The sequence below is a fragment of the Saccopteryx bilineata genome, chromosome 9, assembly GCF_036850765.1.
Source record: "Saccopteryx bilineata isolate mSacBil1 chromosome 9, mSacBil1_pri_phased_curated, whole genome shotgun sequence".
Lineage (NCBI taxonomy): Eukaryota > Metazoa > Chordata > Mammalia > Chiroptera > Emballonuridae > Saccopteryx > Saccopteryx bilineata.
In genome coordinates, this window is record NC_089498.1 from 43,303,693 (window position 1) to 43,320,912 (window position 17,220).

A 17,220-nucleotide genomic window follows, 5' to 3' on the forward strand; every position below is an offset into this window, starting at 1 on the left:
CTTACCACAATTAAAAAAACATATATATACCTAAAAACATTCAAAGGTGTCATCTACCTGCGTCTACTGGCCTTTATCTATACCAGTGGTTCTCAACCTTTCTAATGCCGTGACCCTGCAATATATAGTTCCTCATGTTGCGGTGACCCCAAACCAAAAATAATTTTTTTTCTTTTTTTTAAAATTAATTTCCGAAGCGCGAAACGGGGAGGCAGTCAGACAGACTCCCGCACGCGCCCGACCGGGATCCACCCGGCATGCCCACCAGGGGGCGATGTTCTGCCCCTCTGGGGCATCGCTCTGTTGCATCCAGAGCCATTCTAGCGCCTGAGGCAGAGGCCACAGAGCCTTCCCCAGCGCCCGGGCCATCTTTGCTCCAATGGAGCCTTGGCTGCGGGAGGGGAAGAGAGAGATAGAGAGGAAGGAGAGGGGGAAGGGTGGAGAAGCAGATGGGCTCCTCTCCTGTGTGCCCTGGCCGGGAATCGAACCTGGGACTCCCGCACTCCAGGCCGATGCTCTACCACTGAGCCAACCAGCCAGGGCCCCAAAAAATAATTTTGATGGCTACTTCATAACTGTAATTTTGCTACAGTTATGATTCGGAATGTAAATACCTGATATGCATTATGTATTTTCCAATGGCTTTAGGCGACCCCTGTGTTTTGGTCATTCGACCCCTGCCTGCCGGGGTAGTGACCCACAGGTTGAGAACCGCTGATCTATACAGACTCACCTAAACAGCTCTGATTTGAAAAAATATTCTCAGCGGTCCATAGTTCTTCTCCTTCTTCCAACTTGCGGATCATATCAGGCTTAGTCATGTGAAACCCTGATAATAAAAAATGAGACTTAATCTAATCTCCTTGGTCTTCAAAACTAGAATGAAGAGAAAGATATAGCTTCATGACAACAGACAAGGTATACATTAACATCTTAACCAAAGTTAATACCTTACACCAAGCAAGTAAAAACATAATCATACTTTCTCCTAACAAAAAGAGATTCATCACCTCTGTTTCCTGAAATTCAATGTTCTATTAAATTTCAGAAACTCTTGAAAGGAGATGCATAACAATGAAAGATTCAAGGATTTTTTTTCTTACCCACAGAGATCAGGTGGCAATAGTTTTCCAACATGACATCCCTGTAGAGGGCCTTCTGATCAGTATCCAGTTGCTGCCACTCCTCCTGGCTGAAGTCCACAGTCACATCCTTGAATGACACTGATCCCTGTAAGGGCATACTCTAGTTCATCCTAGAGTGATTGGAACTAGTGAAAACTAGATGTTGGAGACCTGGTTGTGACCATGTTCAGTGGTCAGACTAGTTTTCCTATTTTGTTTTATGTTGCAGAACATTCTCTCTGAAAAATACATTCATCTGTATTTATTTATTATCTCATGCTAAAGATATATGAGAATATACTATTTGCCTTGAATGTGACTGGTTGCCTGGTGGACTAAAATGAATAAAGCTCTGACCACAATAATGAGAAGTTGCAAGCTAAGAGAGAGACATTGCATGTAAATACGTACACTCAATTGATATTACATATGCAATGACAGAAATATATGCAAGGGAAAGTGCTACAAAATGAAGAAATATTTCATTTTGTATTCCAAGGTTTTATTGAGGACATAAAAATTTTGAATTCCCAATTATTTTTTGTAGGAATTCAGGGCATTGGCTTTTAAAATTCATGGAGAGATAAAAAAGTAAATTCAGGAAACAGCAAAAGACAGTTTGTTAAGAAAGAGTGTTTGAGCTCTAAGGAGAAAATAGGTACATGGGCGTAGGCAAAGGGTATATTGTTTTGTTTTCTTTTGTTTTTTCTTTTAACAGAGACAGAGAGAGAGTCAGAGGGATAGATAGGGACAGACAGACAGGAACGGAGAGATGAGAAGCATCAATCATCAGTTTTTCATTGCGACACCTTAGTTGTTCATTGATTGCTTTCTCATATGTGCCTTGACCGCGGGCCTTCAGCAGACTGAGTAGCCCCTTGCTTGAGCCAGCGACCTTAGGTCCAAGCTGGTGAGCTTTGCTCAAACCAGATGAACCTGCACTCAAGCTGGCGACCTCAGGGTCTCGAACCTGGGTCTTCCGTATCCCAGTCCGACACTCTATCCACTGTGCACTGCCTGGTCAGGCGGCAGTGGGTATATTTATGAAACAATACTGGACTTTTTCCTTTAGAGAAGTGGCCTAAAAAAAGTACTGAGCACAGGCCCAACAGATTAGTATTTATTTATTTTCCCCCTTCTTTTCCAAGTGAGAGGAGGGGAGATAGAGAGACTCTGAAATGCACCCTGACCAGGATACAACCGGCAACCCCATCTGGGGCTGATGCTCTGCCCATCTGGGGCCATGCTCTCAACTGAGCTATTTTTAGCACCTGAGGTTGAGGCTCCATGGAGCCATCCTCAGTGTTCAGGCAGATGCACTCAAACCAATCGAGCCATGGCTGCAGGAGGGGAAAAAGAGAGAGAGAAAGAGAGAGAAAGAGAAGGTAGACAGGGAGAGATGGGGAAGCAGATGGTTGCTTCTCCTGTGTGCCCTGACCAGTAATCGAACCCGGACATCCACATGCCAGGCTGACGCTGTACCACTAAGCCAACCGGCTAGGGCCCAATTTTATTTATAAATCATCAGTAGGCTTTAATAGCAATCCATATTATTAATGACTACTGCTCTTAAATGCTTTTAAATGTAAACTGTAGTATTTTCTTCCCTTCCATATACTGTCTTATACACTGTAATGTATGTAATATCAACTCCATTTTGGATCTGCCACTTTATGGAATATATAAAGAAAATGAAGAAACTTTAAGTCAACACGTATGTTATATGATAAATTTTGTACTTTAGAGCAGGGGTCTCAAACTCAACTCAGCATGTGGGCCGCAGAGCAAGGTCACAGCCGTTAGGCGGGCCGCACTAAGTCTACAAAAGGCAACTGTTACGCAACACTTTTCTCACTGCAGTTGAAAACAAAAAAAAATCAGTACAACAAGCACAATCGTACATGCAGTTTACTCAGTGTCACAAAACGACCAGAAACTGTAGTTCGCATCACAACTGCTGTTAACTAAGCTAATATCTAGCTAGGATGCTAGAGAAATGAAAAATACAAGTAGGCCCCTAGGCTTACTTAATTTTATCCAAAATATTTTGAACTTCGTGGATTAGTCTGCGGGCCGCACAAAATTGTTCGGCGGGCCGCGAGTTTGAGACCCCTGCTTTAGAGGCAATACTCTAAAGCAGGGGTCCCCAAACTTTTTACACAGGGAGCCAGTTCACTGTCCCTCACTGTTGGAGGGCCAGACTATAAAAAAAACTATGAACAAATCCCTATGCACACTGCACATATCTTATTTTAAAGTAAAAAAACAAAATGGGAACAAATACAATACTTAAAATAAAGAACAAGTAAATTTAAATCAACAAACTGACCAGTATTTCAATGGGAACTATGGGCCTGCTTTTGGCTAATGAGATGGTCAATGTTCGGTTCCATATTTGTCACCGCTAGCCATAACAAGTGATATGATGTGCTTCCGGAGCCGTGACGCGTGTGTCCTGCATCACCGGAAGTAGTACTGTATGTGAGCGACTGCTTTGTGGGCCACCACATACAGTACTCCAGTACGCCACATACAGTACTCACTGATCACCAATGAAAGAGGTGCCCCTTCTGGAAGTGCGGTGGGGGCTGGATAAATGGCCTCAGGGGGCCACATGTGGCCCATGGGCCGTAGTTTGGGGATCCCTGCTCTAAAGTATTAAAGACTAGAGAAAGTTCGAGGTGTTTTAGGTGAAAAAAACAATTTAAGTAACTACTGTTAGAGATGTCTCCGAGATTAAGGTGTTATTAGTGGTCTAGAGAGGAGACTGGTTGCCATGATGAGTTGTAACAGAATTAGTCATAACTGGTTGCAGAGTGGAAAAATAGAGGAATAGCTCTTAGTTATTTGCATAAGCAACTTGGTAGGTGTTGGGACTAGAAAATGGAAATGGGAAACAGAAAAGTGTAACCTGGACCAGAGGAGGTAATGAGGCGAGCCTTGGGAATGTACTTGAAGTGACCATGGAACATATACTGTACTTCCCCATGTCTAAGACGTACCTTTTCCTAAAAAATTTGGGGTCTAAAAACTGGGTGCATCTTATTCAGTGGTTGTAGATTTTTTTACTTCCATTTCCCACTTTTTCGCACTTGTTTTTGTGCTCATTGTTGAAGACAGCGATTCATCATCAGACACAGATGAGGATAAGCTAACAGAATTTTATGAATTTTATGATGAATAAAACTTGAGTTCAATGACTTTGTGTAATACATTTTTTTCAAATTCTGGGCCCCTAATTAAGGTGCATCTTATACATGGGAGCGTCTTATACATGGGGAAATATGGTAGGTGGTGACAGCTACTCGAGATGGTATATATGGTTCTGACACTCTGGATAGAGGTCTAGGACGGAGAAAGGTTTGAGAGTCACTAGAAACAGATCAGTATAGAGCACTGGTTTTCAAATGCCAGTCCAAAAACTGCTCCACCAGAAATTTCATGCCAGTCTGTGAAAAATTTAACCACCCTGATGTGGTATGAAGATTAAAGACCCAATGATCTTAGTTGAATTTCATTTATGCTCAGGGTGATATCTGCCTTGGCAGTCCCTAAAATAATTCTCCTATTTTTACCAGTACCAAAGTGTAAAAAAGTTGAAAAGCACTTCTTTAGAGTGAATCTGACTGTGAATAGAGAAAAAGAGATGGTGAAGAGAAATGAACCAATCAGCATCTTGAAAAACCAGTATTTTAAAGATTGGTTGATGAGGATAAATTTTTTGAAAGAAAAATATGAAACAGACAGTGTACCACCTTTGATTCAAGAGTAGAATATTTCAAGAGTGGACTAGCATATGCACTTTCACCTCTTGCACTCACATATATAAAATTAGAAGAAACTAAACCAATATAGTAAGTCTAAAATAGCACTGGAATATTGGAAAGGTTTTCACTGACAGGCCACAGTTTGTAGAAATTGCTGGCAGACATAGATAAGGAACATTGGCAAGGAGAATGCAAAATCTCAGTTTTCTGATGAGCGTACAAGTAAATCTCTATCTTAAAAACCTAACATGCCTGACCTGTGGTGGCGCAGTGGATAAAGCGTCGACCTGGAAATGCTGAGGTCACCGGTTCAAAACCCTGGGCTTGCCTGGTCAAGGCACATATGGGAGTTGATGCTTCCTGCACCTCCCCCCTTCTCTCTCTCTGTCTCTCCTCTCTTTCTCTCTCTCTCTCCCTCTCCTCTCTAAAATGAATTTAAAAAATAAAAATAAAAATAAAAAAACCTAACAGAACAAGGCATCTTGCCACAAACTAATAATGCAATACATCACTGCAAAACCTACGTCAGCGGGGGTTATCAAGATTTTTCCATGTCTGCACATTTGCTCCTTACAACATAAATCCCAAATCAGTGTCTAGACTAGACTCAATTAAGTAATATATATATATATTCTCATTTAAAACAAGATAATACATTTGTTTCAGCAGTACTTTTGTGAAAAGCCAGAAAGGAAATGAAGATATGTCCAATCTATATGTGAACATTAGCTACAACTAGAAGCTGCACTTAGGGAAAGCTTAAATCTATCTGGCGTGCGGAGGACCCAGGTTCGATTCCCGGCCAGGGCACACAGGAGAAGCGTCCATTTGCTTCTCCACCCCTCCGCCGCGCTTTCCTCTTTGTCTCTCTCTTCCCCTCCCGCAGCCAAGGTTCCATTGGAGCAAAGATGGCCCAGGCGCTGGGCATGGCTCTGTGGCCTCTGCCTCAGGCGCTAGAGTGGCTCTGGTCGCAATATGGCGACGCCCAGGATGGGCAGAGCATCGCCCCCTGGGGGGCAGAGCACCGCCCCTGGTGGGCGTGCCGGGTGGATCCCGGTGGGGCGCATGCGGGAGTCTGTCTGACTGTCTCTCCCTGTTTCCAGCTTCAGAAAAATGAAAAAAAAAAAAAAAATCTATCTGGCTGGAAAGGAGTAACTGGGAACAGAGCTGCAACAATAGTGAGGCAGGCGAGGAACCAAGGGTACAAAATTTAGAGATGCACAGCTCTGAGAGTACTCCTTCCAATTTAGCACTTAGGCTACTTGCTTGCCTCGCCCAGTGTGGGTCCTACTGGACAGGAGTTTCATGGAAGCAAATCCCAATATGCAGGAAATTTAAGGATAGGAAAGTAAATGTTCATATGACCTGGGTATTTCAGAAACATGATCTCACTCACCTGAGGCATAGCTGCAAGATTGGCAAAAGATGAACCTCCTCTTCTGAGCTCTTCTTTTGTAAAAGGAAGAGTCCTTAGAAGGCAGAGATGGGAAGATATAAGGAACCACGTAAAACCATATTTGACTTATATCTCCCAGAATAACTAGTTAAATCTACATCAATTTTCAGTTTCAGCACTTGTCTACTCTAGGTATCCCTCACAAACCCGAGACACAGAGTAGTGGGAAAACTGGACAAATCCTGCTTCCACATCAACACCAGAAACCTGAGCTCTCTGGAATAGAATAAATTCTGGGGAATCTGTTGTGGATTGGAGAGAGGGAACATTGTGCTTTTTCCTCTACAGATCTACCTTCATCTCCCACAGAGGATGGGTTTATTATATATTTCTAAATTATTCTCCATGGACTTTCTACCAATTTACACTGTCACCATCAATCAATACATGATGGAAACAGCTATTGACAATAATTTTTAAATCTCTGCTATTGATATAATTCTAATTTACACATTCCTTATTCTGAGTAAGAATAAGCTTCTTTTAATAAGTTTAAAGAAGCTTTTATTTCTTTTCCGTGATGGCATCTTCTTATAGTCTTCCTTTTTATCATGGGTTTTTATTCCTAATTGGTTTGTATTACCTTTTAAAGTTTAGTAAATTAGCACTTTTACCTATTTAAAGTTGCAAATAATTTTCTTAGTTATTCACACGACCATTAAAATGTTTTTGCTTTGTGAAGACTTTCCAGGGTTTTGTTTAGCAATACTACATAACATATAATCATACTTTCTCAACTGATGTGAAATGCCAACTCGATCATATATCACATATCCATTTATTCTTGAGAATATCTAGACTTTCTCTATTTCATTTCTTTATTGATTCATGTTTTACACTACTTAATAAGCACAGTTAATTATTAAAAATTAACTACTGATTAATTTACTAGTAGCTGCCTTAAATATTAACTAGTAAACAAAACTTTTTAGTAGTATACGTACCGAAATAGAAATTTATCTTTCCACTCTGTAGGCTTCTAGGCAGAAAGCATACTATTTTGCTAATTAGAGCCTGAAGTATTGACTGATACAGTGAATATTTTAATTTGCAAAGTAAATATTTTAATTACTAAAATGAGATTGGCCTTGTGGTTAAAAGTGTACCAAATACTCTTTATTATCTTAGAAAGCCTGAAGGAGCTATTAACTTTGCCATCAATTTCATCCAGAAGCAGGAAACTTCCCATATATCAGTTTTGAAAGCACTGATTATGGGTAAAATTGTTTTTTGCTGCATCCACATTGGTTTTGGTTCTTATGGTGTTTCCCTGCAATGAATCTTAGCATCTGGAAATTATAAAATTGTTAAACCTTCCTTCCCAATACTTATACCTCTATTTTATTTGCTAAATTGCTATTGAGTTACAATTTTGGAGGCAGACTTAATGAACACTAGTCAGATAATCAAATCTTACATACCCAACTACTATAGACAGTGGTCATTCAGAGTTTCCCCATCACAAAAAATAATAGTGAGTTACAAACACATGCATAGTTTATATTCAATGAAACTTACTTCAGAAAACTAGCAACTGATAGCCCCCACATAGCATTCACATCTCAGACAGCACATTAATGACATAATTCCAAGCAAAGTCACAAAATCAAATTACAAATCACTTTCCTTTCTCCATCATCACCTAGTCTCAAACATGACTCACACCGAATCTAAAAATAAACAAAGGCAGAAGAAACCACACCGAACACTACTCCGTCCACTTTTCACACTCAGTCCTCCCTAACCTCTCGCAGAGTAGCAGGCACCCAAAATGCAGCTTTCTGGAACAGAAGGCCGCCTTATTCTGTACACAGACACACAGCGCCCTCCATGTGAGGTCCCCGTTCACTGAGATGGCGCTTCCTCAGAGTCAAAACAGACAAAATTCCGCCCTCGGGAAGCTCACTCCAGGACACACTCGATTGTCACCCTCAGGGTCACGCCCACGAACCACGCCCGAGGCCCCCACTCGCACAGATCTGAGTGTAGTTACCGCCGACCCAGTTCTGGTTCCCTTCTTAGAATGAACAGACGGAGTTGGGACTTCTGGTTTCCTCCTTGGCCTCCCCTCTGGGTCCTGCTTCCCTCGACTGACCTCTGGACCCTGAGCTTCCAGGTCTCGCTTCCTCTAGACTAGAGCCCCCGAGTCCCACGAGCCGAGAGTCTGTCGTCTGCGCCTGCGCACTCCCGCGTTGGCTGGCACTCCCAGGAGGCCTTGGGGCAGCCGATTAGGATCGATGAGGATCCCAGCTGTGGCAGCTCAGGTCTGACTGTGTCAACGTCCGCATTCTTCCGACTTGAACTTCGACCTCTGGTTCATTTTACACTAGCCTTGCTGTCACGTAGCCTGTGTGGTGAGTTAGGTGACGCGGGGTCGGGGTTGAGGAAGAGCTCAGGAGACCTAGAATTTTCCAGGTGCGAGTACAGCAAGTGAAGGCGGGAACCTCACTCAGGCCTGTGTGAGTCACCTGCTGAGGAAAGTGATAGTGGGTGTGTGTACGCGATTATGTGACTGCGTCAGTATGGGACGGGATTATGAGAGTGGTGTGTGTGTATGAATGAGATAGAGAGAGAGAGAGAGAGAGAGAGAGAGAGAGAGAGAGAGAGAGAGAGAGAAAGAGAAAGAAAGTGCTGGACCCAGGTTTTCTGTGTAGTGGGGATGGCCTTGATTGGCCTGGGTTAGGCTCCTGGGACTGTGTATGTGGGTGTGGAACCTTGTGAAAGAGAAATTGAATATGAGACCTAGAATAATGGTTCCAACTGAAAAAGCACAGCCCTGTGTTTATTATAGCAATTTTAGAGCTAGGATTTCCTCCAAGTCCGGGAAAATATGATAGGGAGGCACCAAGAGCAGGATTCCTTCTTCTTAAGGTTCCCCTTCCAAGTTCTCTGGGGGCAGGCCGCACGTTGCAGATCCACAGCTTCTTCATAGCTCTGTTAACAGGGAAACAGTTGAGCCCTGGCTGGAGAGCTCTGTTGGTTAGAGCATCGTCCTAAAGTGCGGAGGTTGCCAGTTCGATTTCCTGGTCAGGGCACATACAGGAAGAACAGATCTACGTTTCCCTGTCTCTCTCCCTCTCCATCTCTCCCTCCCTCACACCCTCACTAAAATCAATAAAATAAATAAATAAATAAATGAAAAAGGAAAAGAGAAGAACAGGGAAACAGTTAAGAACATGGAAATTCATTCCAGTCTCATTCAGTGCACCTGACTTTTCTTTATGACACAGGGAAGGGTCAACAGTATTCCATTCTTTCTCACACTTCCATCTTCGTGTGTTTAATATAGATAAGGAGGACTAGCTAGTGCTACCTAAAAATAAAAAGCTTGTTAAAGTGAGAGGCAAGAAACATTTATTTTAGACCAATAAGAATAGTTAGTTGAGAATTAGTAATTAAGGCAGAATCTCAAATAATGTTTCTATTAGTAACAGAGGTAATGCATATTTATGAGAAAGGGAGGGGAAACAATTAGATCTTTCGTATTAGTGCAGATAACATAATGACACTAATTCTAAATCATGTGTTTAATTTTCAGTTCAGTAGTCATAATAATAACTGCTTTATTGTTATCTTTGCAGATATCAGGTCTACCGGAAAGTTCTGTCCGTTTCTATCACAACAAGTTTCGACACGTAAGCACTTTTATTTGGCGCATGTGTGCCTCTCTATTTTTATCACTTAATATATACATACTGACGTAGCAAATTCACTAAAACAAAGTTGATTCATGTTAGTCTTTTGTGTGAAGCGATAGTATACCCATGGCTACTGATAAAGTTCATTTACGCCACTGTATTTTATATGAATTTCAACAAGGAAGAAATGCTACAGAAGCATGTAGAAATTTATTGAAAGTGTTTGGTGAAGGTACAGTTTCTGATAGGACATGCAGAAGATGGTTCGAAAAATTCAAAACAGGTGATTTCGACCTTTCTGATAAGCCACGTTCTGGGCGACCTTCTTTGATCGATGACAGTGTTGTTACGACCATGTTGGAGCAAGATCCTTTTCTGACAACATCGGAAATCGCAAAAAGGCTTAATTCAGCTCAACAAACCATTTCGGACCATATTCGGAAGATAAGATTGGGTGGAAATATTCAAGATGGGTGCCACATGAATTAAGTCAGAAGAATTTGGATGATCGAGTCGTCATATGCACATCTCTGCTTGCTTGGAACAAAATCGAGCCCTTCTTGAACCAGATGATAACTGGGGATGAAAAGTGGATTACCTATGAAAACATCATAAGGAAAAGGACATATTGAGAACCCGGAAAACCTAGCCCTTCCACCTCTAAACCAAATTTGACTCTGAATAAGAGAATGTTGTGTATATGGTGGGACATTTGAGAACCAATACATTATGAGCTTTTAAAACCGAACAAAAAGCTCAATTCGGAGAAGTATTTTCAGCAACAAAAAGAGGCTGGTGATGTTCAATAGGAAGAACATCATACTGCATCATGATAATGCCAGGCCACATGCTGTTTTGGGGACTCATCAAAAAATTGCAGAACTAGGCTGGGAAATTCTGTTGCATCCACGATATTCCCTGGACTTAGCACCCTCCGACTATCACTTGTTTTTGTCCTTACAAAATTTTTTGAAGGGCAAAAAATTCAAAAATGAAGAAGATATCAAACAAGCACTGGTTCAATTTTTCACATCAAAAGATAAAACACGGCCTGACCTGTGGTGGCGCAGTGGGATAAAGCGTCGACCTGGAACACTGAGGTTGCCGGTTCGAAACCTTGGGCTTGCCTGGTCAAGGCACATATGGGAGTTGATGCTTCCTGCTCCTCCTCCTTCTCTCTCTCTCACTCCTCTCTCTCTAAAAAAAAAAAAAAAAATCAATAAATAAAATATAAGAGAAAAGATAAAACACCGCCAGGGCACACAGGAGAAGCGCCTATCTGCTTCTCCACCCCTCCCCCTCTCCTTCCTCTCTGTCTCTCTCTTCCCCTCCTGCAGCGAGGCTCCATTGTAGCAAAGATGGCCCGGGCGCTGGGGATGGCTCCTTGGCCTCTGCCCCAGGCGCTGGAGTGGCTCTGGTCGCAACAGAGCATGGCCCCCTGGTGGGCAGAGCTTCGCCCCCTGGTGGGCGTGCCGGGTGGATCCTGGTCCGGCACATGCGGGAGTCTGTCGGACTATCTCTCCCCGTTTCCAGCTTCAGAAAAATACAAAAAAAAAGATAAAACATTTTTCAAAAATGGGATATACAAATTGCCCTCATGCTGGCAAGAAATCATTAATAATAATGGCAATTATATTATTTAATAAAGTTTATTGACGGTAAGAAAAATTTTGCCCTGTTTTATTATTCCAAGGTTTGAGGCATAAGGCTCACAAGGAAGTTCCATGGCAGCTCCATCTCCATTTTAAACTGGCTTTGTATTAGTATTATTTGCACTAGTAATGAAGAATGTGTTCTTATTTTTAGCCTGTCTGGCCTCTAAGAAAAGCCTCCATGTCATGATTTCCTTTTCCTGAAAAGTTTTGCAGTATTACAAAAAATGAGCCATGAGAGGAGAAAAGCATTGCAGTTGCTCATCTCAAAGACAAGCCAGAGGTCATTTTCAGTTTTTTCTTTGTTTAACAAAATGCCTTTTTTTCTCAGGATATAGAATAACTTCATCTGAAATGCCCTGCCATATAGTGCCGTACCCATTTATCTGGTCTCTAGGCCTTCTGTTCCTAGTTAATGATGGTACCATGAGGGTGGATCCCCTTCTTTCCCAGTGCCTCATCAATAGTTCTACAGTTACTTCCTACAGTTACCTTTATATAATCCCTTGACAACACCTTCCCTTTGTGCTGTTTTGGTCTAAGCATTCTCATTATACAGAAATAATCATTTTTTATCTGAAATGTTTAGGGAAAGACCAATGCTTAGGTAGAATTACATATTAGATATCTTAGATATTTTTAGAGATATGATTGGGAAGATGGCAAGGCAGGGGATGGCTTGAATGATTTCAATAAATAAGTCTGCTTTGGAGGCCTTTAGGAATAAGAGTATTATTGAGGTGTATGCAGAGAGATCTCTGTCAGGAATTACAGGAATGTATTTCACAGGCTATATATTTTAGGAGATTTATGTTGTACCAGTCAGTTTTTGTATTGATTGAAGATCTGGAAGCATTTGTTTTAAAAATTATTTTTTAATTACAATTGACATTCAATATTATATTAGTTTCAGGTATACAACATAGTGACAGATATTTATATAAAGTACAAAGTGATCACCTCAATACGTGTAATAACCACCCGACATAATTAATACAAAATTATTGACTATATCCCCTATGCTGTACTTTCATCCCCAAGATTATTTTGTAATTGCCAATTTCTATTTCTTGATCCCTTCACTATTTTCACCCATTCCTGTAACCCACCTTGCATCTGTCAACGATCAGTTTGTTCTCTGTATCTGACTTTCTGGTATGTTTTATTTATTTTGGTTTTTAGTTTCTGCATATAAGTGAAATCATGTGGTATTTCTCAGTGTCTGACTTATTTCACTAAGCATAACACCCTCTAGGTCCATCCATGCTGTCACAAATGGTTATATTCCATTGTATGTATGTATCACATCTTTGTCTATTCATCTATTGGTGGACACTTAGAATGCTTTTAGATCTTGGCCATTGTAAATAATGCTACAATGAATACAGGACATATATATTTTTTGAATTAGTGTTTTGAATTTCTTCTGATAAATATCCAAAAGTGGAATTACTGGGTCATATGGAAGTTCTATTTTTAATTTTCTGAAGAGCATCCATAACACTTCCAATTTTCTCACATGCTAACAGTGCATGAGGCTTCCCTTTTCTCCACATCCTCACCCAAATTAGTTGTTTGTTGATACATTCATGATAGCCATTCTGACAGGTGTGGAGTGGTATCTCATTGTGGTTTTTGTATTTTTCTGATGATTAGTGACATTGAACATCTTTTCATATGTCTATTGGTCATCTATATGTCTTCTCTGGAGAAATGTCTAAAGGTTCTATGAAAGGTCTTCTGCCCATTCTTTTTTTTTTTTTTTTGTATTTTTCTGAAGCTGGAAACGGGGAGAGACAGACAGACTCCCACATGCGCCCGACCGGGATCCACCCGGCATGCCCACCAGGGGCGATGCTCTGCCCCTCCCGGGCGTCACTCTGCCGCGACCAGAGCCACTCTAGCACCTGGGGCAGCGGCCAAGGAGCCATCCCCAGCGCCTGGGCCATCTTTGCTCCAATGGAGCCTTGGCTGCGGGAGGGGAAGAGAGAGACAGAGAGGAAGGAGGGGGGAGTGGAGAAGCAAAATGGGCGCTTCTCCTATGTGCCCTGGCCAGGAATCGAACCCGGGTCCCCCGCACGCCAGGCCGACACTCTACTGCTGAACCAACCGGCCAGGGCCTTCTGCCCATTCTTAATTTGATTGTGTGTGTGTTAAGTTTTGAGAGTTCTTTATATTCTTTGGATATTAACCTCTTATCAAATGTATCATTGGCAACTTCTTGCCTTCACTAGGTTGTGTTTTAATTTTGCTGATAGTTTCTTCTACTGTGAAAAACTTTTGAGCTTGATGTAATCCCATTTCTTTCCTTCCTGTTTTTTCCCCCCCCTCTTGCCCAGGGAGACATATCCCAAAACATATATTACTAAGAGCAATGTCAAAGAGCTTACTGCCTGTGTTTTATTTTTGGAGTTTTATAGTTTCAGGTCATACATTTAAGTCTTTAAGTGAGTTGAATAAGGTCACAGAATACAAGATTGACATACAACCTCAACTGAATTTTTATATACTGACAACAACCAAAATGAAAATACCATTTACAAATGCTCCAAAGGAAAAAAAAATACTTAGTTAAAAAAAACCTAACAAAATATTTACAGATTTTGTGTGATAAAAATTATAAAATGCTAATAAAACAAATTAAAGAAAAATACCTGGAAGAACATGCTGTGTTCATGGATTGAAAGACTCAACAGAGTTAACTTCATCTATTGGTTTAATATAATTCCTTGAAAATCTCAACAAGCTTTTTGTAAACAGACAAGCTTGTTCCAAATTTATATTTTTTAAAAAGGCTCCAAGGATAACCAAAAATTTTTGAAAAATAACGGGTGGAAAGCATTACTCTAATACTGAGTTATGGCCCTGGCCGGTTGGCTCAGTGGTAGAGCGTCGGCCTGGCGTGCGGGGGACCCGGGTTCGATTCCTGGCCAGGGCACATAGGAGAAGCGCCCATTTGCTTCTCCACCCCCCCCTTCCTCTCTGTCTCTCTCTTCCCCTCCCACAGCCAAGGCTCCATTGGAGCAAAGATGGCCCGGGCGCTGGGGATGGCTCCTTGGCCTCTGCCCCAGGCGCTAGAGTGGCTCTGGTCGCGGCAGAGTGACGCCCCGGAGGGGCAGAGCATCGCCCCCTGGTGGGCAGAGTGTCGCTCCTGGTGGGCATGCCAGGTGGATCCAGGTCGGGCGCATGCAGGAGTCTGTCTGACTGTCTCTCCCCATTTCCAGCTTCAGAAAAATACAAAAAAAAAATACTGAGTTATACGATATAACTGCAATAAGTATGGTACTGGCAGGGATAGTCATAAAGATCAATGGACAGTATAGAAAACTCAGAAATAGAGCCAGGCAAAATGTGCCCAACTAATTTCTGAGAGGGGTGAAAAAGCCATTCAATGGAAGAGGGATAACTTTTGAAATAAATGGTAATAGAGCATAAAGTACCTAGGAGTAGATTTAACCAAGGAGGTAAAAGACTTGTACTTGGAAAATTATAAAACATCGAAAAGGGAAATGAAGGAAGATACAAACATAACAAGAATGCACAACTATAAAACTTTTAGAAATGAAACAGAAGGAATTTTTGGGGAGTTAGGACTAGGTGGAGCGTTCATAGACTTGACCAGAAACAAAAACAAAACAAAAATAAATAAAACCCCTCACACTTCATGAGATTAAAAAATGGATAAATAAGACTTTGGTGCTTTACCAAAGGTTGAATGAATGAAAAGACAAATTGGAGACTTGGAGAAAATATTTAAGTTACATATCTTGAATACATAAAGAACTGTGAAAATTCAACAACAATGAAAAACAAACAGTTAAATTAGAAAATAGACAAAAGATATGAATAGATGCTTAACTGATACACAAGGGGATACACAATGTGGTGTAGAAACATAAAAGGGGCCCTGGCCAGTTGCTTAATGGATAGAGCATCAGCCCAGCATATGGACATTCCAGGTTCTATTCCCTGTGAGGGCACATAGGAGAAGTGTCCATCTGCTCTTGCCTCTCCCCTAGCCATTGGCTTGCTTGGTTTGAGCTGGCCCTAGGCTCTATGGTGCTCAACCATTGCCTCTGATGGAGTTGTTGGGTGGATTGCAGTTGGGGTGCATGCAGGAGTCTGCCTCACTGTCTCTCCTACTCCCACCTAAAAAAATAAAATAAAAAAGAAAAGAAAAGAAAAGAAACATAAAAGGATGTTTAATATAACTTTCCATTAAGGGAATTCAAATTAAAACCAAATGGGATATCACTACCCACTTATAAGAATGGCTAAATTGAAAAATGCTGGCTAGGATTCAGTGAAACTGGATCACCATTGCTGTTGAGAATATAAAATAATACAACTGTTGTGGAAAATTGTTCAGCAGTTCATTTCACACTAAAAATGGGCTTATCATACCACCTAGAAATCACATGCTTGAGCTTTAGCCCAGACTTATTTTTACATATAAACTTACATAAAAGTAAGAGCATATGTAAATATACATATATATGTATTGTTCATATAAGCATATCTTCCTTAAATGTAAATACATGAGATAAAAGAAAAAAGCCAATTTCAAAAGGACAGAAACTACAGGATTCTGTTTATGTAACATTCATAAATACAATAACTATGTAGATATAGAACAGATTAGCTGTTGCCAAAAATTAGGAATAAGAGAGAAAAGGATGGGTGTAGCTATATACTAAAGAAACATGAGAGGGAGTCTTTTTGTGATTCTACTGTTTAGTATTTTGACTACTACAATGGTGATACAAGGCTATATATGGCACACACACACACACACACAATAATGAGTGAAATCTGAATAAAGTTCTATGAATCATACCAATACCAGTTTTTTGGTATGATACTATATTTGTATAAGATAGTAGGTGGAGGGTGGAGAAAGGGTAACTGGGACTTCCCTGTATATTTCTTTGTGACATTCTGTGAATCTGTAGTTACTTCAAAATAAAAACTTATTTTTCATTTTGCAGATTGCCTTACATGATTATTTTTTATAGTGAAATGTCATATTTTGCTATTGAGTGCTAAACATATTTCTTCTGATCTAATCAAAGGGTATGAGGACCCCCACCAGGGCACTGCACTACATATGGAACGCTTCATGAATTTTTGTGTAATCCTTGAGCATGGGCCATGCTAATCTTCTCTGAATCATTCCAATTTTAGTTCATGTGTTGCTGAAGTGAGCACTCAAAATAAAAAGGTTTAAAAAAGAAACTGCTGGCCCTGGCCAGTGTTTCAGTGAATAGGGCATTGGCATGACATATGGACATCCGGTTTTGATTCCTAGTCAGGGCACACAAGAGAAGCGACCATCTGCCTCTCCCCTCTCCATCTCATTCTTCTCTCCCTCTTCCCTTCCTTCAGGCAGTGGCTCAATTGATTCAAGTGTGCCCCAGGCGCTGAGGATAGGTCCATTGGAGTGCATCAGCCTTAGCTGCTAAAAATAGCTAGGTACTCAAGCATTGGCCCCAGATGAGGTTGCTGGATAGATCCTGGTTAGGGTGCATGTAGGAGTCTGCCTCACTATTTCCCCTCTTTTCACCTAAAAAAAAGAAAAAGAAA

General features: G+C 41.1%; 1 protein-coding gene and 1 non-coding gene across 6 annotated transcripts in view; both read right to left on the reverse strand.

Moving 5' to 3' along the window:
* Positions 1–8,544, reverse strand: part of ZNF382 (zinc finger protein 382) — a 29,583-nt gene extending 21,039 nt beyond the window's left edge. The window contains exons 1-4 of one of the 5 annotated variants that reach the window (XM_066242199.1): positions 8,443–8,544; positions 6,288–6,360; positions 1,104–1,230; positions 734–829 (exon numbers count right to left, since the gene is read on the reverse strand). In XM_066242199.1, the coding sequence (XP_066098296.1) occupies positions 734–829; positions 1,104–1,230; positions 6,288–6,296 (232 nt within the window). In that variant the 5' untranslated portion in view covers positions 6,297–6,360; positions 8,443–8,544. Of the gene's footprint in view, positions 1–733; positions 830–1,103; positions 1,256–6,287; positions 6,361–8,340 lie in introns of all 5 variants that reach the window. The other 4 variants (XM_066242196.1, XM_066242197.1, XM_066242198.1 and 1 more) reach the window with 4 other exon arrangements.
* An 8,194-nt stretch (positions 8,545–16,738) lies between these two features.
* On the reverse strand, positions 16,739–16,845 carry LOC136313759 (U6 spliceosomal RNA). The gene has a single exon (XR_010727202.1). It is a non-coding gene; the product is annotated as a U6 spliceosomal RNA (small nuclear RNA).
* Between the last annotated feature and the right edge of the window lie 375 nt (positions 16,846–17,220).